At 34.2% G+C, this 24,933-nt stretch overlaps 1 protein-coding gene across 2 annotated transcripts in view; it reads right to left on the bottom strand.

Moving 5' to 3' along the window:
- Nucleotides 1-1,687: 1,687 nt before the first annotated feature.
- Nucleotides 1,688-24,933, bottom strand: part of Wnt4 (Wnt oncogene analog 4) — a 149,610-nt gene continuing 126,364 nt past the window's right edge. For both annotated transcript variants that reach the window (XM_070106466.1, XM_070106467.1), the window contains exons 3-5: nt 18,266-18,764; nt 2,596-2,826; nt 1,688-2,538 (exon numbers count right to left, since the gene is read on the bottom strand). In XM_070106466.1, the coding sequence (XP_069962567.1) occupies nt 2,302-2,538; nt 2,596-2,826; nt 18,266-18,764 (967 nt within the window). In that variant the 3' untranslated portion in view covers nt 1,688-2,301. The remainder of the gene's footprint in view (nt 2,539-2,595; nt 2,827-18,265; nt 18,765-24,933) is intronic.

Below are 24,933 nucleotides of genomic sequence, written 5' to 3'. Positions count from 1 at the left end.
GAACCTCATCGGAAGCACGGGGTAATTCAGAGAGAAGCCAATAGAATGAGGGGACTTAAATCCTTGTGGTATCACAATGGGCTTAGGTGCGTCGTTAGTCAGCTACTCTACCTACTTACTCAAGAATCGACTTTTTTTTTAAGGAAGGTAATTTTCTGGGACTAGTTATCATAGGATCTGAGCTCAAAAGTAAGCGGTTAAACAAGATTAAACCTGATTTGTACATACATTGTATAAACGTTTAAAATAATGCTAAACACAGGAGCCGCAACTACGTTCAGAAGACCAGGGTGCGAGGAAGCTACACCGGACATCACGGTATCATCAGAAGGTATGGCAGGCTTAATAAAGGAATGGAGAGTACTAGAGGTATACACTGGAAGCGATATGCAGTACATATCCTTCGAGATTGACACCGGCATCCACGTTAAAAACCAGAGAAAAAATACCGCCAACCGAAGTTAGAATGCTTCGAAATTCAAAAATTCGAAATTAATCTCCGCAATAGACGAGCGGAACCCATTCAGCAGCTCTCCCAAAACCGCAAGGAAAATTGTCGAGCACACAATGCTTAATATAACAAAAGCCTGTAACGGATCAATGCCCAAAGCTTCCCACAGCAAACATAGGGCGTCGGTTTATTAGTGGACAGCAAATATCGCCCAACTTAGACGCACATGTCTTCGCGCTCTGATCGTAAACGAGATCCAGGCGCAGAGGAGTAAAAAGATGAAATGGGAGGAACTACGCAAGTATGTTAACAAAGCCCTTGGAGACTCGGGTATAAAATAGTAATGAAAACACTCAGAGTCCGAGTTAAGCCACCTAACTTAACTGCTGTCAAAATGGACCACATCGTAAGCCCGCTATTTCCCACACACGAAAAAAGGCCTACCGATCCAGAACAGACCATAAGGCTTTCCCAAATCCCTCGGTTCCCACTCGAAGAGCTGCAACTGGCCACAGGCAAGCTCAAGACTAACAAATCACCCGACCCGGAAATTCCATCTTAAAATAATCGCTGCAGAGCGACCGGCAGTACTTCTGAACATGTACAACGCCTGCTTCGAAGCCGGAATATTCCTTGAACTCTAGAAAAACCAACGGCTGGCCCTAATCAGTAATTGAAAAGGAGATCTCAACTAGCCATCAGCATACCGTTCACTAGGCATGCTCGGCACAGCGGGAAAGCTTTATGAAATTCCACTTAAACCCAGACTCGAAGCGGCCATCAACGAAGCTAGAGGCCTCTCCCCCAGACTCCATGGACTTAGACCCGGCCGGTCAACTTTAGGAGTCATCAGTAGTTGTAGAAGCCGCACAGCGCAGATGTTATAAGTACAAAAGAATAGTTTTGCTGGCGACCTTAGATGTCCGAAACGCTTTCAACAGCGGTTGAGGTGGGTGGTTGATCGACGCTCTCTAAAAAAGCTTCAGAATACCCGACTACCTCAGGCCGGTGGTGCGAAGCTACCTTTAATCTCTCAATGAGAAAAATGGAACGCCACCCTGAAGTAAAGCAAACGCGGTCCCAGGGTGGGCGACGGTTCCTTGGAGGGGGGTCTCTAGCTGGGACGACAGCACTGTATTTGGTAAAAAAATACCTTGACTGCTGTCAAAAAAGAAACAATTATTCAAAGCAGCAATTTTATTTTTTATATGAAATAAATATAAAATCTTTAGAAAGCTTTTTTTGTGCTAAATAGTATTGCTATAAAAATCTTTACACTAAGTTTTTAATCGAAATAGCGTATTAATTATGCAATTTAAATGTACAGAAGTTATTGACTTTCAAACTGTTCATCTGCATCCATACGGTTACGGATATGGTTGATAATTTATATTAATTACAATCTGCTTGAGTGTTATGTGAACATTCTTATTACCAATATAATACATATGGAATTAAATTCTACTTAGAAAGTAAATATGCATTCATTTCTGGCTAATTACAAATAGTAACTACATATTTATGGGTCTGTTTTTCATTTATATTCATATTTTCACTTTAAAAACATATAAGTCTGTAAATATTTTACCAACTACTGCAGTTTTAACTACATACGTTTTTTCGTTTTATGTTTCAACTATACTCATTTTGTCACTATTTTTTAAAAATAATGTAAGCAATGGGTACATCTTGCTTACTTACATATAATTATGCATTTCTGTTCTAAAATATGAAACCTTTACATGGAAGATGAAATAACTGATTTCGTGGAAAAATCTCAACGAAAAACAGACCTATAATAATGTGGTTGAGATTCATATACATAATGCAAATAAGTACTTAAAGAAATTTTATTTACAAAAATATTTATCTTCAAATCGTTGACAATAATCGCAAATGAGTTGACAACATCGTCCGTTATTAAAACGACAGCGACACTTTTCTACTTGCTTGAAAACATGAGTTGTGTATCCACGTCCGCAGCACAGATTTGCACAGTTATCTGGATGCAAGCATTGCCGATCTTTGGTGACTGAGCAATATGTAGGGGAAGTTTCAAGATAGTACAGCGTCGTATATTGTGATTGCTAACAAAGGAAACTGTATTACAAAAACCCTCCTCGTTAATTAAGTGAAATACTTACTTTTCTTTTCTTCTGTTTCAACCCTTTTAACCGGTTTATGGGAGCATTACGTCGTATTGTACGCAAGTTAGGTGCCTTTCGAATAGCTTCATTATATTTTTGTCGCAATAGTGTTGCTGTTGCATTAAACTCAGATAATTTCTTCCAGCATGTTTTCATTGAACAAGAACCAGAAACTCCATGACATTTGCATTTGTCCATCATCATCATAGATACTGCTTCAATACCAACCTACAATTAAATCAATACTTCAAGTTTATTATAAATTGGTGGGGTTACACGTGGGTAAAGTTTAGAATTGAAACCCACGAATTTGGGGTTTAGATACGTATGTGGTCATATGGTCATGAGGTTATCCTGCGTAATAATAATTTCTGCCGCAGGCGTTTTTAGATCATAATTAGTTTTAAGCGACACAAACAACGTAAGGTGTTTTTATACTTTTGCAACATCTTGCTAGATAGTATCATAGTTTTGTTCACCTGACGGTTGTCTGTATCACCTGAAACTAATCAAGATAAATAGTCGGAAACTTATACAGCGCCTTAACTAATCTCCACAATAACATACCAGGCTGTAATTGAGTACACCAAATTGCAATATTAAGGGGAACTATAATAAGTAAAATCCACTACTAAACTTGTAAAATTTCACCTCTTACATATTCAAAACTAACTTTTTGTTTGTAAAAAGAAAATTCTGTTGTAAGAGTAGCAACATTAATCATGCAAGTTTTTGAATGGGTATTATTAGAAAAAAATTTGAGGTAAGCGCCTTTTCGATATGCTTGTTAAATTATATATTATTATTTTTGTTTTATATATTCAAAAGGCGTTTATAAAAAAGGTAAGTTTTTGAAATTTATGTTGTTTCTAAATATTTGTCAACATATAATTGCAGAGGACTCAATGGTGATTCTAGGTTGTAATTTGCAACGCATGATTTGAAATGTGCGAAAGATTTTCCACATCATGCTGAAATTAAGTTCCTATTAATTATCTTTGTGTGTTTTTGAAGTGTTTTTAGATGACACTCAACACTTTCCATTTTGCTAGTGTGTTGTAAAATATAAAATCATTACATTGGGTGTGCGGTGTCTAAAGAAAATCTTTAACAGTATTCCTTACTGGCAGAGCGGCGCGCGACGCCGAAAAGGCTAAGAATGTGCTGTGTAGTTTGGAACACACCACCATGCGAAAGGTTACACTACTATTTTTACACAGAGGACTGTCATCTCGGAGGATCAAGAATTCGAAAATGTCTACTATGCCCGATTTCAATCCAACACGCATTTGGCCATGGTTTCTGCGTATCGGATTGAAATATTTCAAGTGTTGGGCATAGTGGCTATGCGTAAATCGGTTGAGAAGGAAATTAATGCTGTACTCTACGGTTTGTCTTTTGTATCTTCTATCGTTTTTTGGCCTATAATTGAGGCCATATATCGCATTATGATAATTTATAATTATGAATAATTAAATCATAACTGGCCAATATTGTATATTTCTATGCTAAATATGTACAAAGTATATATACTTTATTTATTTGAATTTTTATTAAGAAAGAAAGTGGAAGATTTCTTCATCTTAACCTAAAATTTCCTCTTTGGTTAGAAAATGTTATCAGATGTTAAGGTAACCAAACAAAATGTTACGGGAAGTAAACAAAATATATATTAAAATATCAGTATAATTTTTGACGTTTCTTAACATGAAAACCAAGGTAACCGCCGTAGATAACATGTCTATGTTAAGTAGAATGCTAAATATTATAGCCTAATTTTTTAAATTATAATATATATAATACCACCATTTTTGTTCTTAAATTATAAAATTTAAATTTCCTAATAGTATTAAGTACTAAATTAAATAATTTAAAATATTATTGTTTAATTAGAATCATTATCAAAAAAAAAAATTTGTTATATAGTATATATATATAAGTTTCAGCCAAAAAATTATTGCAAGAATGAAAATTTCGTTTGTAAAATATACTAATATGTCAATAGCATAAATACTAATGTTTAAAATCTATTCTAAAAAATTTTTAAAATTGAACCATAATATTTAAACATGCAACTTTAAGAAAATGTTAAATATACAAAAATAAGATAAGAATTTCAACTGTTTTATTTATAAGGAAAAAGGTAACCGATACGTTAGATAGTGGTAATCAATGATTAATCAAACACATAACCCATAGCAAGTCTCGAGGTAACCGATGCACCAGTTTTCTGTAACCAATGGCTAACCAAACAAATAACCTATGTAGTAGATAGTGTTAACCAATGAGTAACAGATAGTTTTCCAAAATAGTTGGCAAATTAGAGCAGTAAAATCACCCCGACGTGTTTTGAAAGAGGAGTTATATTTACTTTATTCCCTAGGCTAGAACAATATTAATCTATCGGATAACAAATTCATTAATTACTGATAATTTATTAGCAACCAGTTAGCTAACTTTTGTAGGGATGTGCAGTACCTTCATGAAATTCAGAGAGCATCTTTTTCCGTTAATTATTTGTGGTAATGACAAATATAGATAATATCGCTTCAATACTACCCTTATTTCCCCTTGACTTTATATCTTATACAGCGGTAAATATTTAAGATATTTTAACAAAATCACCTGAATGTATAATATTGGACATAATATAGTTTAACGCCGAAATATGTATGTAAAATTGGTTTATGAATTACACCGACTCCACTGACTACGTATATTGATTTTATTATATTTGATTCTAGCAAACCGAGTATTTTCCCTGCTTTGATCTTTCTAAGTTGCAAGAGTATACTTAGCCTTTCCCTCTTGTTCAATATCAACTTTTGTCAATACCTGAAGGAATCTCCTAAGTTTTGATCCCTGCAGGTTGCAAGAGTATAAAATGTTCGGTTACACCCTAACGAAGCGTTGTCAAAGCTGGTTTTGAATGGACACCTCAATGGCACATATTACTTTGCAGAAGTATTACTCAAAGAAGTAAATAGAAAAGCGTCATTTATTGTTTTGTTGAAAAATAAGTAAATAAAATATATATAAAATGAGATCTGAAAAATATACCACGATGGAAGAAAGTCGAATTATTTGGAAAATATATAAAAAAAGGGAAAAATGTGGCCATAATTTCTAAAATAATGAAAAATTCTCGTAAAAGAATATACATTGCAATTAAACATTTGTTGCGGATCCCCATGTGTTGGTCAAAGGCAGGATTCGAAAGCCAAGACTATGCAAAACGGAGGGGGGTACGGATGATGCTAATATGTAGTAAGAATGATCAACAGTGATCAATCATTTGGCTTAAAAATATCTGTGGACTTGTCAGGAGACGTTTGAATCTGCCAAAGTTATTCGCGCCCATTTTGAAGAAGAAACCACTCTTTAAAAAAAATATTTCAAAACTATTGATTTTTGGCAGAACTCATCATGACCAATTCTTAAATTTTTTGAATAATGTACGTATTGTAGAGTGACGAAACAAAGGTTAATGGGATAGAACCAGATGGCAGAATATTTTTCCATCGTCCTAAGTGCCAAAAATATAATCCTTTATTCACTCAAAAGGTGCTTAAGTATAATGACGGAAATAATGAAACTGCAAAAGTTAATTATACAAATATGGACGATCTCTGTCTAGCCGTTTAAAAAGCTTACACCACAGTTTTAAAATTTTCGTCATTATTTATTCTTATTAAATCTATTATATAATACAAGGAATAAACCTTTAGAAAAAACTCAAATTTGTTTAATATTAAAAACATTTACGATACTTTAACACCAAAAAAAAAGCATAAAAAAATGTGTCAATTATATGTAACACAGCAGTAATTTTTCATTAAACATTTTTAGAAAGCTGTTGTTATTTCGCTCAATTGATTTTTTAGAAAATTTTTTATTTCTGCAGATCGTCAGGTTAAGGGATTTCGGTGTCATAATTATGAGGCTCCATTTCAGCTGCATTTTATGTGTCATATGGTTTCAAGCAGGGATAATGGAATGCCCAACTCTTTCCAGTGTGAGAGCGCCTCGAAATTAGCGATTTTATAACATTTTCGACTGTAGCCAGATCGGAAAATAATTATTTTAGGGAATTTAAATTATAATACCCAACATTTATTAAGATTAAATATTATTATACATATATCCGTTAAACATATGGAAAAACTATTTAAATCCATTTTTGTGATTTTGTTATATATTAAAACAACTGTTGTTAGAACTTTAATACTTAAAGAGTGAAAAAATGTATTAACTCTCAATTAGTAAATGTTTTTTATCGTTTTTAATTGACAGTTAATATTTTCATTTCATCACAAACATTTCAGTTTTGCGTTTTTTTCCATTTTTATTGTTTTCCAATTTTTGTTAGTGATCTTCAACAGCGGCAACAAATCTCTCTGTTCACATATTTTTCAGTAGGATTTCAATCTGGCAATTTTCCAATTGCTAAACGTCAGACCTCCTGAACTTTGACAGTCGAGAAAAGGTAGGTGTACATTTCCAGAGTGAATAATCATTTTTATGGTCGTTAGATAAACTCTTCAGACGTTAGCTAAGATTTCTATTTTTAACATACATGGAATCAGATGGAGGCCCCTCCCAGCGAAATCGGCATTTTTCTACTACCATTTCCTTGGTACACTTATAATCTGCTGTGACATTTCTTATAATTGGTGTACTACTCCAAGCTGCATATTTATTTGTGTTTGCCCATTTCAAAATTTCGTTGTCTAGCTCGAAATTACAACTTATTTTGACATAATTATCAACTTTAGATAGCATTTCTTAAAAGTATTCCCAGCCAGTGTTAATATTTCTCCGCGTTTCTGTTTGCCAGTGAGTTGGTGTCCAAGCAGAGAACTTAAAACAACGAGAAGGTGCAAATTGAATTTTGTATGATGCTCGATTGGTTGGCTGAGAAATTGAGATCAAGGAGTTCACCATTTTCTGTAATATTTGCTGTTATTTAACAAAAATGAGATTTTATAACAACGTTCTCTGACAAATTACGTATCTCCCAACATAAAGAGAACAATGAAGCGAAATGAATGAGAAAACAAAAAACACAAATGCCACTACACATATGCATGATTATTTTTTGCCATATAAACGATTTTTATGATGAAAAATTGATAAAATATGATATTTTCGCACAAATGCTATATTGATCAAATGTGAAAGATTATGCAAGAAATGATATTTTACTATTTTACTATTTTCATAATTTTCTAATTTCAGTTATTACAGAACTAATAATTTATGTATGTGCATATGTATGTACATCAATATGTTATATTATATAATATACTTGTAATAATATAAGTATTACCAATTATCAATGAAAACATGTGAGCGCACTACTCTATATGTAAGTATGTATGTACAAATATGCGTACGACCGCGCAAAATAAGTAATGCATACACAAATCTACATACATTTAAGCGTACAACTGTAAGTACGTCAGCCAATAGGCAAAATACAAATATTGTTGTACAAAAACAAGAGTTGTCTCAAATAGCATCAGCACCAGAAATCAATATGGCAGCCAAATTGACAAATCCTAAATTTGTAGTAAATCACACACCAACAACATTTTCATTCATTAACGCTGGCGCACAAGCAATAAGCTAAGTCGTTTCATTCATAAAAGCATACGCCTTACACATCTCCCCGAGCATGCGTTTGTCTCCAAACGTTTTTTCGCGACGATGGCAAAAGCTAGAAATCATAAATTAAACATCTTTCTGATGTTCCCTCTAGAAGGGAAAAGTGACAACCCTGTAAACACAGAAAACACAGAAATCAATGACAAAAGTGGCAACAAAGCTTTTGTCGATTTAAAATATTTCACAATTCTAAAATATTTTTCCGTGGCTTGCAAAAATCTTCGTCAATATGTATGCATATTCATATAAATACATACATACCTACAATGATTTGTTAGCAAAGCTGTTAGAGCGGCAAGGGAAGCGATGACAATCGGCGAGCGTTCGGTTATTTTTCGGCACATCTCGGATTTTCTACCAACAACACAATGTTGTGACGCTTTGTCGTCGCGTCAGTCCTTCGACAGATAGACTCTTTGACATAAAAGCAAAAAATGTGTCAACGGAGATTTGACATGAAAAATTGGGTGTACATATATACATACAAATACATACAAATTTGCAAACGACATAATACGTACATAACTACTTTTACACATGCATTTGAAAACAAAAATTGAAGCATGAATGTGAAATGCCGACGGCAAAACACAATTCTATTTAATTTCTAATATTTTTAAATTATTATTAATAACTCACAATAAAGTAAAAATGAATGAACATAAAATAACTTAAAAATAATAATAAATAATAGTTCAATAAAAGGGAATATGTTTCAAATAGCATATCAATATTCCCAGTTTGGCATACACATTATATTCTCTTCAATATTCGCCGTTTGGTTATGTTAAGAGAGCGTATGTTTACAGATTCACCGCTGTTATAAAAGCGAGAAATGTTATTTGTTTCTCGTGCATGTGTGGTGAACTCCTTGATAAATTCCTACAAATTATTCGCTGTCGAACCTGCACCTTCTCGTTCATTTAAGTTCTCTGGTTTCATCAGAGAACGTAACTGAACGAGAAGGTGCAAATTGAATTTTGTATGATGCTCGATTGGACAGCTAACAGCGCTGAAAAATTCCGATCAGGGAGTTCACCATTTTCTATAGTATATGCTCTGATTTAACAGACATGAGAATTTATAACAACGTTCTCTGACAAATTACGTATCTCCCATTATAAAGAGAAAAATGAAATGAAATGAATGAGAAAACAAAAAATACAAATGCCACTTCACATATGCAGGATTATTTTTTGCCATATAAACGATTCTTATGATGAAAAATTGATAAAATATGATATTTTCGCACAAATGCTACATTGATCAAATGTGAAAGATTATGCAAGAAATGATATTTTACTATTTTACTATTTTCATAATTTTCTAATTTCAGTTGTTACAGAACTAATAATTTAGGTATGTGCATATGTATGTACATCATGTTATATTATATAATATACTTGTAATAATATAAGTATTACCAATTATCAATGAAAACATGTGAGCGCACTACTCTATATGTAAGTATGTATGTACAAATATGCGTACGACCGCGCAAAATAAGTAATGCATACACAAATCTACATACATTTAGGCGTACAACTGTAAGTACGTCAGACAATACGCAAAATACAAACATTGTTGTACAAAAACAAGAGTTGTCTCAAATAGCATCAGCACCAGAAATCAATATGGCAGCCAAATTGACAAATCCTAAATTTGTAGTAAATCACACACCAACAACATTTTCATTCATGAACGCTGGCGCCCAAGCAATAAGCTAAGTCGTTTCATTCATAAAAGCAAACGCCTTACACATCTCCCCGAGCAGGCTTTTGCCAACACGCCTCTTTTCGCTACGATGGCAAAAGCTAGAAATCATAAATTGAACATTTTTCTAATTATCCCTCTAAAAGGGAAAACTGACAACCCTGCAAACACAGAAAACAATGACAAAAGTGGCAACAAAACTTTTGTCGATTTAAAATATTTCACAATTCTAAAATATTTTTCCGTGGCTGGCAAAAATCTTCGTCAATATGTATGCATGTTCATATAAAAACATACATACCTACAATGATTTGTTGGCAAAGCTGTTAGAGCGGCAAGGGAAGCGATGACAATCGGCGAGCGTTCGGTTATTTTTCGGCACATCTCGGATTTTCTACCAACAACACAATGTTGTGACGCTTTGTCGTCGCGTCAGTCCTTCGACAGATTGACTCTTTGACATAAAAGCGAAGAACGTGAGCTTCGATCATTGGTTGACCGTGTCAACGGAGATTTCACATGAAGTAATGAGTGTTCATATCTACATACATATGTTGTTTGTAGAGAAATTTACAAATATTTTTACACATGATATGAAAATGCCGACGGCAAAACACGATTCTGTACTTTTATGACTCCATAATGGTGTCAAGCACTTGAATTATTTTAAGAAATATATCAAAATATGCTTAAATTATTATTAATAACTCACAAGAAAGTAAAAATGAATTAACAAAAAATAACTTAAAAATAATAATAAATAATAGTTCAATAAAAGGAATATGTTTCAAATAGCATATCAATATTCCCAGTTTGGCATACATATTATATTTTCTTCAATATTCGCCGTTTGGTTATGTTAAGAGAGCGTATGTTTACAGATTCACCGCTGTTATAAAAGCGAGAAATGTTATTTGTTTCTCGTACATGTGTGGTGAACTCCTTGATAAATTCCTACAAATTATTCGCTGTCGAACCTGCAACTTCTCGTTCATTTAAGTTCTCTGTTACAACTATTGCTTCGAATTCATCTGTAAGTATGTAGTCTTTTTCGTTGTGTTTAATATTGGCTCTTTTTATAATGACAGCTCCCCGCGGAAAATATTATTCGGATATATAGCATAGCTTTTAGTACTTAAGTCATATTTTTTTTTTTTTTGTACCTGTTTTCGACCTTATGAAAAAGAAGTTTCATTTCAAGTTCATTGGTAAACTAATTTTGAGTTGTAAACTTTTTTTTTTTAATATTTGCAGCATTCGAGCGGGCCCACACATCTTGTTTGCTTATCCAGAGAACTTAAAACAATGAGAAGGTGCAGGTTCGACAGCGAACAATTTGTAGGAATTTATCAAGGAGTTCACCACAGATGCACGAGAAACAAATAACATTTTTCGCTTTTATAACAGCGGTGAATCTGTAAACATACGCTCTCTTAACATAACCAAACGGCGAATATTGAAGATAATATAATATGTATGCCAAACTGGGAATATTGATATGCTATTTGAAACATATTCCTTTTATTGAACTATTATTTATTATTTTATGTTAATTTATTTTTACTTTATTATTAGAAATATATCAAAATACTTTTAAATTATTACTAATAAAGTATTTTGATATATTTCTTAAAATAATTCATTAATTGTACTTGACACCATTATGGAGTCATAAAAGTACAGGATTGTGTTTTGCCGTCGGTATTTCACATTCATGCTTCAATTTTTCTTTTCAAATGCATGTGTAAACATATGTAACAGGACATACATATATTATATCGTTTACACATTTGTATGTATTTTTATGTAGATATGTACACTCATTACTTCATGTGAAATCTCCGTTACCACATTTTTTGCTTTTATGTCAAAGAGTCAATCTGTCGAAGAACTGACGCGACGATAAAGCGTCACAACATTGTGTTGTTGGTAGAAAATCGGAGATGTGCCATACACACTCTTACAAACATACATCGCATATGGGCAAGTGCAAAGTCAATGTGTGTACAAAAAATTCGAACGTACTTAAGTAAATTCTTTGACAAATACAGTCAATCCCGGTTAAGTGCCAAAACCAAAGATGCAGATTTTTTGTGCTTTGTAGTACATAAGCGAGTGGTACCAAAAAAAATTATTTCTATGTATTTAAAAAAAAATTACCGTTTTCTTTAAAAAATTAAGAAAAACAAGTAAGGAAGGGCTAAGTTCGGATGTAACCGAACACTTTATACTCTCGCAAAGTCAAATAGTATACTCGTTTGAGATTTCTTTGTGGATTGGCTGATATTTTCGGTAGAAGGTCAACTATAGGCACTGGGGTCCACATATTTAGTACTTAGGGGCTTAAACAGTTTTGGTTCGATTTAGACAATTTTTGGCCACAAGGTGGCATACTTTAATCGCATTATTCACGCAAAGTTTTATCCCGATACAGTCATTGTTGCCTGATTTGCATAGTGGAAAGTGAAATAATCAGATGGAATTTAAAATGGTGTTATATGGAAAGTAGGCGTGGTTGTAGTCCGATTTCGCCCATTTTTGCACTGTGACATAGAAACATGAAAAGAACGTTATGCACCGAATTTGGTTGAAATCGGTTAAGCAGATCTCAAGATATGGGTTTTCACCTAAAAGTGGGCTGTGCCACGCCCACTGTCTAATTTTGAACGCGGTTCCTATAAAGTCATCTCATACCATCCCAGAGATAAAATTTAATGACTCTGGCGTGTTTAGTGCTTGATTTATCGCGCTTTTAGTAGTTTTTAACAGTACCGTTATATGGGGAGTGGGCGGAGTTGCCACTCGATTTCAACTATTTTCACACCGTCAATAGAAGTGCTAAAAATATTTGCTTCCAGTGAATTTTGTTATTATAGCATTAGCGGTTTAGGAGATATGCACATTAAACCTATTAGAGGCGGGACCACGCCCACTTTTTTAAAAAAAATTTTAACTGCAGATGCCCCTCCCTAATGTGATCCTGTGTACCAAATAACAGTCTTGTATCTTATTGCGGAGCTTAGTTATGGCAAGTTATTTGTTTTTGATTAATGGCGTTTTGTGGGCGTGGCAGTGGTCCGATTACGCCCATCTGCAATACCAACCGTCTCACGGTACCATGAAACATGTCTACCAAGTTTCATAAAGGTATCTCAATTTTTACTCAAGTTAGAGCTTGCACGGACGGACGGACAGACGGACAGACGGACGGACAGACGGACGGACGGACAGACAGTCACCCGGATTTCAACTCGTCTCTTCATCCTGATCATTTATATAATATATACATAACCCTATATCTAACTCGATTAGTTTTAGGTGATACAAACAACCGTTAGGTGAACAAAACTATTATACTCTGTAGCAACAGGTTGCGAGAGTATAAAAAGGGAGATGCAGCAAGACACCGGCAGATAAGAGGGATTGGAGGAGTGATACTTAACCGGGGTTTACTGTATACATAAATCAGAGGAATATTGAATATTTTCTTAAAAACGTTTCTTGAATTGTAAATCGACAAATTTACTATGTTGTCACTTTTATTCTAAAATATTTTAATACTCATATTTGAGGGGTTGTCACTTTTCCCTTCTAGAGGGAATATCAGAAATTAGTTCAATTTATGATTTTTAGCTTTTGCCATCGTCGCGAAAAGACGCTTGTAGGCAAACGCATGCTCGGGGAGATGTGTAAGGCGTTTGCTTTTATGAATGAAACGACTTAGCTTATTGCTTGTGCGCCAGCGTTCATGAATGAAAATGTTGTTGGTGTGTGATTTACTACATATTAAGGATTTGTCAATTTGGCTGCCATATTGATTTCTGGTGCTGATGCTATTTGAGACAATTGTTGTTTTTGTACAACAATGTTTGTATTTTTCCTATTGGCTGACGTACTTACATTTGTACGCTTAAATGTATGTAGATTTGTGTATGCATTACTTATTTCGCGCGGTCATATGCATATTTCTACATACATACTTACATATAGAGCAGTGCGCTCACATGTATTTATTGATAATTGATAATATATTATTATATTATATAATATAACATATTGATGTACATACATAAATTATTAATTCTGTAAAAATTGAAATTAGAAAATTATGAAAATAGTAGAATATTATTTTTTGCATAATCTTTCACATTTTATCAATGTAGCATTTGTGCAAAAAAATAATAATTTATAAATTTTTCATCATAAAAATCGTTTATATGGCAAAAAATAATCATGCATATGTGAAGTGGCATTTGAATTTTTTGTTTTTTCATTTATTTCATTTTTCTCTTTATGTTGGGAGATACGTATTTTGTCAGAGAACGTTGTTAAAAATTCTCATTTCTGTTAAATAACAGCAAAACTATACAGAAAGTGGTGAACTCCTTGATCTCAAATTTTCAGCCAACCAATCGAGCATCATACAAAATTCAATTTGCACCTTCTTATTGTTTTAAGTTCTCTGGTTGTATAAACTTTGACTTTTTATTCCATATATGTTATTAAGCTTTTGCATATCTTCTATCGCGTGCTTTGAGCGCGGCGACCTAGTCAAGAAATTCCGTAACGTAAATAAACCTAACACGATCACAAAGTATGCGGTAAATTTTTGCATACTTTTAAGCGTATTTTCGCATATCTCAAGCGGAACAAAGCAATTGAAAATTATAATATATAATATACAATTTTTAAATGTCTATTCAATATCCTCATTTATTCAAATAGAGAAAAAAAATTTTTCTTATCGCTCAAAAAGTGTAACTCGAATTAATATCAAAGAAAAAACTTGAATTAATATCAAAGGAAAAAAAAAATAAATAATTATATAATATTATAATAATTGCATAAGTTGATAAAAAAAATGGTATGCAATAGCTTTACCGCGGCAGTCCCCGAGTGCCACACGTATTTTTTTTATATTTTCAGTTGCATCGAAATCAGAGAACGTAAATGGACGTGTAGGTTCGACAGCGAACATTTGTAAAATTTCGATCGGGGATTTCACCTCACATGCAAGGGTAACAAATAACATTTCTCGCTTTTATAACAGCGGTGAATCTGTACACATACGCTCTCTTAACATAACCAACCGGCGAATATTGAAGGGAATATAATATGTATGCCAAACTTGGAATAGTGATATGCTATTTGAAATATACTCCCTTTTATTGAACTATTATTTATTTATATTTATACTCTCGCAACCTGTTGCTACAGAGTATAATATTTTTGTTCACCTAACGGTTGTTTGTACCACCTAAAACTAATCGAGTTAGATATAGGGTTATATATATATAAATGATCAGGGTGAAGAGACGAGTTGAAATCCGGGTGACTGTCTGTCCGTGCAAGCTCTAACTTGAGTAAAACTTGAGATATATTTATGAAACTTGGTAGACACGCAACAAGATAAAAGACTGTTATTTGGTACACAGGATCACATTAGGGAGGGGCATCTGCAGTTAATTTTTTTTTTAAAAAGTGGGCGTGGTCCCGCCTGTAATAGGTTTAATGTGCATATCTCCTAAACGGCTAATGCTATAATAACAAAATTCACTGGAAGCAAATTTTTTTGGTACTTCTATTGACGGTGTGGAAATAGTTGAAATCAGGTGGCAATTCCGCCCACTCCCCATATAACGGTACTGTTAAAAACTACTAAAAGCGCGATAAATCAAGCACTAAACACGCCAGAGACATTAAATTTTATCTTTGGGATGGTATGAGATGACTTTATAGGAACCGCGTTCAAAATTAGACAGTGGGCGTGGCACCGCCCACTTATAGGTGAAAACCCATATCTTAAGATCGGCTTAACTGATTTCAACCAAATTCGGTGCATAACGTTCTTCTCATATTTCTATGTTATAGTGCGAAAATGGGCGAAATCGGACTACAACCACGCCTACTTCCCATATAACACCATTTTAAATTCCATCTGATTCTTTCACTTTCCACTACGCATATCAAGCAACAATGATTATATCGGAATAAAACTTTTCGTGAATAATGCGATAAAAGTATACCACCTTGTGGCCAAAAATTGTCTAAATCGAACCAAAACTGTTTAAGCCCCTAAGTACTAAATATGTGAACCCCAGTGCCTATAGTTGACTTTCTACCGAAAATATCAGTCAATCCACAAAGAAGTCTCAAACGAGTATACTATTTGACTTTGCAAGAGTATAAAATGTTCGGTTACATCCGAACTTAGCCCTTCCTTACTTGTTTTAAAATTATTTTATGCTAATTCTCTTCTATGTTACTCATACGACATAGTGTACAACAAGTATATGATTACAGTACACTTGATGCATAACTTTTAATTGTTTGGGGCAAGGTTTATCATGAAAAATAAGGGCTTATTATGGTCTGATATTTTTTTAGATGGAAAACTGAAAGTTTAGTGGGCGTCTCGTGAAAAATAATCAATTTCGTAAATAACGGACACCCTAATAAGGACACACATAAATTGTTAATTTTATTTCATCATTATATACTTGTATATGTAGATTTACGTATGCATAACTTATTTTGCAATGTCATATGCATATTTGTACATACATACTTACATATAGAGCAGTGCGCGCACATGTATTTATTGATAATATCAAAAAATTTTCATAATCTTTTGCATTTTATCATGCCGCATTTGTGCAAAAAAATCATATTTTATCAATTTTTCATTATAAAAATCGTTCATTTTACAAAAAATAATTACGCATATGTGAAGTGTCATTTGTATAGGTATTATGTTTAAAGTAATTAATTTTTCTCTTCATGTTGGTAGATACGTATTTTGTCAGAGAACGTTGTTATAAATTCTCATTTTTGTTACTGTTCTGTGAAGATCTGTTACGCCTTCTCGTTCATTTACGTTCTCTGTCGACACTACGAAGAAACATTTTTAAAGACTCTTTCGTTTTCCATTTTAGATTGTTGACTGCGTTTATAACATTGAACCCTTTATTCGTATAATATACTATAATATATATATAAATAATATAATTGTTCGCGATTGTTTATTTTTATAAGAATACTGTGGTAAATTATGGTTAGATAAAATTTAGGGTTAATTTTCATAGTCGTCAGCGTCTGATGTATTGATTTTATGTATATTATTATTAAGAAAACTTAATATAAAAACCCTTTTGTTTGCTTTATTATTCACAATATTATAAGTTTTTTTCGCATTCATAGTCACCCGACAGCATTATTGATGGAGGTCGTTAATCTTTTGTTTGTATTCTTTTCTTACGCCTTTTTTGCGGTATTTGATGTAGTTGTTGTTATTTGTAATAAAATATATATGTATATATGATGTTGATATCTTAGAAAACGTATGTACCATATATAAAGAGGTTTGCTTTATTTGAAAATATTTTATTTTTTAATTTATATTCGTAACCCCACGCTTCACTGTAATATTAAATATAAACCATCAAGATATTTACAATGCATTCAGATATGGCATCCCTTCTAATTTTTTAGCATGCAGTGTTTTGTTATTGTAGAAAAGCAAAGGTTAACAAGTTAACCTTATTTTTACGCACGCGGGCAATTTACTGCCAAGTTTCCTTTTAATACAAATCGATTGCGGTAACTAATAAAATAATTAATTTATATTAGTTCAAGCGTTGTTTTTTACGTCTTCTCATATTGGCTTGTTTTACGTTCATGATTGAAACATGATATAGTTTTAAAAATCTATTTAAACTAATCGAAAATAATTTTTTTGAAACGTGCATTGAAATCAAGTGAAGTTTTTATTACGTTAACCTATAACACAATGAAATAGTGTTCCCACTATTCAAAGGTGCGCAAAGAGTGAGAGAGTTTGAGCAACGTAATAATTACAGCAGTACAGCAGCTCTGTCGCATATTTAACACTTCTTCTCTACTGATGTACAGACAAAAATTGATTGTTGCCGATTATTTGTGTAAAATGCGCGCAAAAAGTGACAGCAGAACGTGATGCTGTTGCAAGTGTGGCCAGAAATTCACGCAGAACGTGATACTTGCCACTTTTGCAATACTGCTGTCGTGATTGCCATCTCGAACGCACCAGTATCTTGCCAAAATATCATATTATTTTGACAAAATTTTTTAGATGAAGTTTTTAAAATGCCTATATTTTACTGGGCTTAGTTCAGAGATAATACGCTTAGTCCCCTATAAATTGGTATTCATTATAATCTGTTTTAGTATGTTGACTTTTATAAAAGACGTTTCAAATAGCTACTCGCGCATTTTAATCCCAAATATAAATATCCGTTTTTGTACTTGCCTCTGAGTCATGTCTCAATATCTCAGAAACTTCATCATCGCCACTGTCCCTCAAATTAAGAAAACTCCTTGTCACTCTTTTGCCGTGCTTCAAATTATCGTTGCATCCTCCCCATTGAAAGTCTTGACCAATTCTATTTTGCTTCCTCGGGCCACAGATACACTTAGTCATTCGGCCTTCAGAACACGATCGTGCAATAGTGTGCGTTAAAGCTCCTGCAGTAAGTGCATGTACAAACGCAGTTTCTTTGTATAATTTTTTAAAAATGTTACGTTTGCCTCGGGTCTCAATTGAACAATTCCAACGATCATATCTGAATTGACTTTCACAGTGGGATGTTGCTAATCGTCGAGCTTCGAATATTGCATTTGGAAGACCAAACTCTTTACGACATTGGTGATTTTGACGCCTCGTAGCAGGCATGTAAAGGCAAGGACCACCGACTTGTCCTTGTGAAGTAAATACCGCCATTATAGTATGCTCAGATATAAAACGCTCTCTGAAAATAAAAGACATATTTAACAAGGTGACGCATGACAGTTTCATCAAAACTTATAATGTTTCCTTTATACTACATATAAATTAAATAAACTATTAACATCCTTATTATATATGATTTATAACGAGCGTAAAGGGGTCGTTAGATAACCGTATACCACGATTTGCATTATGTATGTATACTGGCTATTAATCATAAGATGTCCCTATTACTCCCGCTTCTTGTCATACAAAAATTATGATACGAATACCTTGAATATTATTAAAGAATATTATGAATACATTAGATTTGATTGATTTGCGAAAAGTTATTTACAATAGACGATCTCCAAACAAAACGTTACTCTTTTAATACTTTACGAAAAGTGAAGTCAAACAAACTAAACTTCATATATTTTTTTAAAAGATTCTTTAACAATTTGCCATGTATATTCAAAACTAATATTTAAAATTGTAAAAATAAATGAACGCAACCAATTTTTTTTTGCCATTTACTTGTTGTATTATTGTTTTTAAACCACAAACTTGATAATTCAGAGACATGCTTAGAAACAGATATCTCCATCGAAGCTGGTTGACCTTGTGTTTAACTCTAGAGCCGTAACACCTGGGCGTAATCATTTTCATTCCATTATGCAGGCCATCCAGGCGATATATTGAATAACGAATGTGAACCGTTTGAATACTTTAATACTCTTAGTATGTAAAATAAATTCCTTAGCGAGGGAAGTCTCAAAAAATATATTTTATCCGTGAACACGCGGAAGAAATAAGAACACGTGTCGTTTTGATTGTCGGAATAAGAATTCTCCGATGACTAGAATCGGCTCTCTCTATGATTGAATTTAGAACAAAGAAAGTGTCAATTACAAATTTAGGTATTCAGCACATTTCGACAGAACGCAAAGCGTTTTGCTTTGTTTACAGTTATTATTGGTATGCCTTTATGTGAGGGCCACCAGCAATGTTTGATTATTTCATTCAAAACGGAAAAATAATATCGAGTTCTTAAATAACCATAGAAGTTAATAACAATTTTATTTACAGTTACCATAAAGCTGCTGTGTCGAGACCCGCCCCTCTCTAAGAAGAATCATCCCCGAATCAATATCATTTTATCCAAAATGGCGTTAGATGATATTACTTGAAATTCTAAATTTTTATATATTTAACAAGTTTTATAGGATTTTTGAAATTACAATTATGTACCAGAAAAATTAATGATTTTCAAAAAGTTTCATTCGCTCTTCCAAAATATTTATGTTTTTAAGTTTAAATTCTTTACTCTTTGTTTCAATATATTCTTCAATTTCAAAATTATTAATATGATTACTTTTTGAATATTTCCAAAATTTTTCAATCGACATTATTGTTAATATTTGTATAATTTTCAAAAGTAACAAGGTAAACTTTATTTATGTCATAGCTATCAATTGTGTCATTTCCAGAGACTAATATTGCTCCTTCATTGATTGAATATATTTCTTAGTTTCTATACTGTTGCAATATGTTGCTACAGAGTATAATAGTTTTATTCACCTAATGGTTGTTTGTATCACCTTAAATTAATAGAGTTAGAGATAGGGTTCTATACATATAGATGATTAGGATAATGAGACGAGTTTAAATCTGGTTGGGTGTCTGCCTGTCGTTCTGTCTGTTCGTCTGTGCAAGCGATAACTTGAGTTGAAATTGAGATTTTTTAATGAAACTTTGTGTTCCTTGACAAAAAAGTAAGGACGAGTTTGTAGATAGGCGTAATCGCTATGTCTACAAAAGCCATTAATCGCAAATAAAGATATTATATAAAATATTATAACTAAGCACTTAATTAAGGAACTGTAATTTAGTACAGGAGATTGTCGTAGCAAGGGGCACCTGTAAGCCAAACATTTTTTAAAAGTGGTCGTGGCCCATTCTAGCTATGTATATCACCCAAAGTCGCTTTGGATAAATAATTTGAGTGCTCCTACCGACAGTGTGAAAATGGATGAAATCGGATTATAACCACTCCATCCTTCCATATAACGGTTTTGTTAAAAACAACTAAAAGCACGATAAACCAATAAATAAATGCTTCAGAGACATAACATTTTAAAATCGAGAGGGTACTAAAATGCTTTATAGGAGCCAATGATTTAAAACAAACCTGGTACATAATATTATCCTGAAGATTCTAGGTTATATTATGAAAATGGGCGCAATCCGACATCAACCACGTCCTACCACACTAATTCCCTTATAGCCCCATTTTAATCCATATGATTCTTTCACTTTCCAGTATATAAATCAAGAACAAATCCATGTATCTGGGTTAAACTTTGCACAAATAGTGCCCTCAAGATATTTTATCCTATGCCTAGAAATTATCAAAATCGGACTATAGCTTTTGAAGAATCCGCCAAATATGAAGACCCCAGTGCCTATGGCTGACTTTTTGCTGAAAATATCGGTCAATCTGTAAGATATATTATTGAAATTCGGGGGAAATGTTTCTTTGATAATATTATATCCTTGTGTACAAAATGACTAGAATCGGCTCAATACTTTTTTTGGCCCCTATATACCTAATAAAAAGATTTCCGAACTTCTAGTTTACTTTATAACACATATACCGGCCCATGTGGGGTTTACTTTAATTAAATTGAGAGAGCGTATTTTTCTAACAGTGTAAGTTTGTGCCAAAAATAGATAAAACCGTGGCAAATTGTCTAAGCCCCCATATAACTGATATTCACGCTTTGGATACTTTACCCCATACACAGGTTGGTTAAAAAGTTTCTGCGCTCGAAATTAAAAAAATACCGTTTTTGGTACGAAATATTTTTTTTTTTATTCAATATAATCCTTCCTTTACTTTAATACACTTATTCCAATGATCCCCCTCATCCTGATTCTGATCCTACGGCTGTAATAGCTACTTCATTCGACGATAAACGCTTTCCACGAAGGAAATGTTTCACGTTTCTGAAGAGGTAATAGTCGCTAGGAAATCTGGTGAATACGGTGGATGCTCAAGCAATTTTTACTTTAATTCGTTGAATCGTTTCATTGTTACAACACCTTTGTGAGCAGGTGCATTGTCTTGTTGAAAAATTGTATTTTATTATTGGTTTGTAGCACAAGTCTTTTCTCGAATTTTTTCATCCAGTTGATCCAAAAGGCTACAATAATATTAAGGAAAAACTGATGCAATAACCTTCTGTGCTGATCGTTGTGACTTCACTTGCTTTGGAGCTGAACAACCAGCTTCAGTCCGTTCTTGTTTCAATTTTGGATCACATCAATTAACATTCTTCTTACGATTCACTCAGTATCAATTAACATTTCATTTGCTTGTAAAGAAAATTTAATACTATTTAAACTTGACCGTTGTGCTGTGGTTTGAATTTTTTGACACATTTGAACTAAATAACGTGTCTTCTGAAGCAGTGGCTCTCCTAAATGAAACCCAACAAGCAAATCCGTAATACTCAGATCTTTTATTCCTTGAGAAATAAGATCATTGAACTTATCAATCATTTTCATCGATATATGAGGCTTACGATTGCGCCACGATTGGTCAGCTTTATTAAAATAATAGCAGTGGGCTCAATTAATATTACACCTTTATATAGTGGTAAGTATAAGGTGGTAGATCCAAGTCTCATCCATAGTTACAAAGGCTCCAAATTATGTTGAGAAATTTGTTTTCGATCCAGTTATTTTTATATTGTTAACGTGTGAGCCTGTAATTTGCCAACTGGGGGATGGAGATTCGTAAGATTTCGTACGGATTCACAAAAGTGAAGGTTATGACCTACAAATCAGATGCCGATGCAGGAGAAAACTTGGCATCGGAATCGGAATGCGAAGTCGAGGAAGATCCAGTGAAGTCCTCGAGCGATGTAAAGAACACTGACCAAGGTGAGTGTACTTCGGGGTCTGAGCTTGCAGACAGACTCTCTAAACTTTACACTGAGAGTGAGCTTTTAAGCGACTCTCATGATGATGCAGAAAAGACACTAATTAATGCGTCTTCTCCAAATTAATCAACACCACAGCAAACTAGCGTCTCTAGCCCTAGTTAACCGCATGGCAGAAGAACGGCCTGACTTCGTCCTCATTCAGGACCCATGGGAAATGCAAACCACACACTATGGGGAAGCACGGACATCAATGAAAGGGGTGAGTAGCTCTTTAATTATTTAATAGGAAGTAAGCTTTTGTTATGCAACAAAGGTAGTACGCCAACATTTATAACCAGAAACCGACAGGAAGTATTAAATATAACACTGGTATAGGAAGAACTGGTGGATAAAATAACACATTGGAGGGTATTGGAGGAACATTCCTTCTCAGATCACCGCTACATTGAGTGTATAATTGAAGAAAATGTAGTTAGGGAAGAGAAATTTAGGAATCATAGGAAAACGAACTGGCAGATGCACATGCAGGAGCTAAAAAAGCGTATTCCTATGAATCCACCATTCCAACCAGAAAACAAAGAGGACCTAGACATCCTCGTTAAACAATTCACAGGTTCTTGTCGTCAAGCATTACAGGTGGCTTGTCCAATAACATACAGTCGGGGAAGAATTAGGCCTCCTTGGTGGTCTCCCATACTTAAGAACATGCAGAAAAATTGCAGGAAGCAATTCAATTTTGCCAAATTATCCCAAAAAGATAGAGAGTGGGATAACTATTATAACCACCTACGGACATATAAAAAAGAGGTAAGAAAGGCAAAAAGAAATTCGTGGAAATCTTTTTGCAATGACATCGTGAATACGCCAGAAGCGTCTCGACTGAGAAAAATAATGACCCAGTCGAAACATAGCATCGGATACCTTCAGAAGCCAGACCATAGCTGGACGGTATCCAGTGAAGAGACTCTAGGCCTACTAATGGATACTCACTTCCCAGACAGTTCCGAGAACCACATAAGGGAGCATATACTGGAGAGTGAAGTGGGCTCAGATTCCCCTCCGGTAGACATAGTGTCAGATAGTAATGTTTATTGGGCGATAGGCATCTCCAAGCCTTATAAAACGCCGCGACAAGACGGATTATTACCGGCTCAGTTACAGCAGTCCCTGACCTACACAATAAACTGGTTAACAGCCATGCTTAAAGGGGCACTGCAATTAAACTATATTCCCTTGATATGGAGGGAAGCCAAGGTGCCCAATTAGTCTTTCATCACTTCTTTTAAAAACGCTGGAGAGACTAATAGAAATACATATAAGGGACAAATTAAACCCAAAAAAATGGGTAAATCCATAGAAATGGCATTAAGCTCAGTGGTAACAGAGATTGAAAAGTATCTGGAAATAAAAGAATACACCCTCGTAGCCTTCCTAGACATAGAAGGTGCTTTCAAAAACATCCAGCCGACGGCCATATTGAGCGCGCTTAAAGATCTGGACATCTCCGGAAATTAATTGAACAGATGCTCTTGGGCAGGTCAATTATTTCAACGTTGGAAGCTTCAACGATGCGCAGATCCGAAGGGGTACACCCCATGGAGGCGTGTTATTCCCACTTCTCTGGATCCTGACAATGAATAAAATGCTTGTGGATCTAAAACAGAAGGGGGTACATGTTGTGACCTACGCTGATGATGTGGCAGTCTCGGTTAGAGGCAAGTTCCCCCGCCCTCGATGGGCCGTATCATGCGGACTGAATTTAAATGCTAGCAAGACAGAACTAGTATTGTTCACTAAGAAACACAGTACTCCAGAAATCACGCCGCCATTTATAAATTGGTATCGATAGGAGATAAAGCAAGCTACTTGGTACTAATTTTGGACAGGAAGCTTTCTTGGAATCAAAACTTGGAAGCGAGGGTAAAGAAAGCAGCTACAGCGCCTTACACGTGTAAAAGAATTGTGAGGCCCAGATGGGGACTGACACCTCGGGTAGCTTACTGGCTGTACACAGCAATTGTAAGGCCGATCATGACTTACGTTACATTAGTATGGTGGCCAATTACAGAAAAGAAATATGCGATTAGAAGCATGGAAAGTATACAAAGAGCAGCCAGTATTTGCATCAGCGGAGCTATCAGAACTAAAAAAAGCCAGGCGCTCAACATAATTTTACACTTACTGCCAACAGATCTGTTTTACAAGCAAATGGCAGCGAAATCAGCTCTGAGACTGAGGGAATCCTCCCTACTAGTCACCAGT

Source organism: Bactrocera oleae, chromosome 3 (genome assembly GCF_042242935.1).
Source record: "Bactrocera oleae isolate idBacOlea1 chromosome 3, idBacOlea1, whole genome shotgun sequence".
In the NCBI taxonomy this organism is placed as follows: Eukaryota; Metazoa; Arthropoda; class Insecta; order Diptera; family Tephritidae; genus Bactrocera; species Bactrocera oleae.
This window is presented reverse-complemented; position numbering and strand designations above follow the sequence as displayed.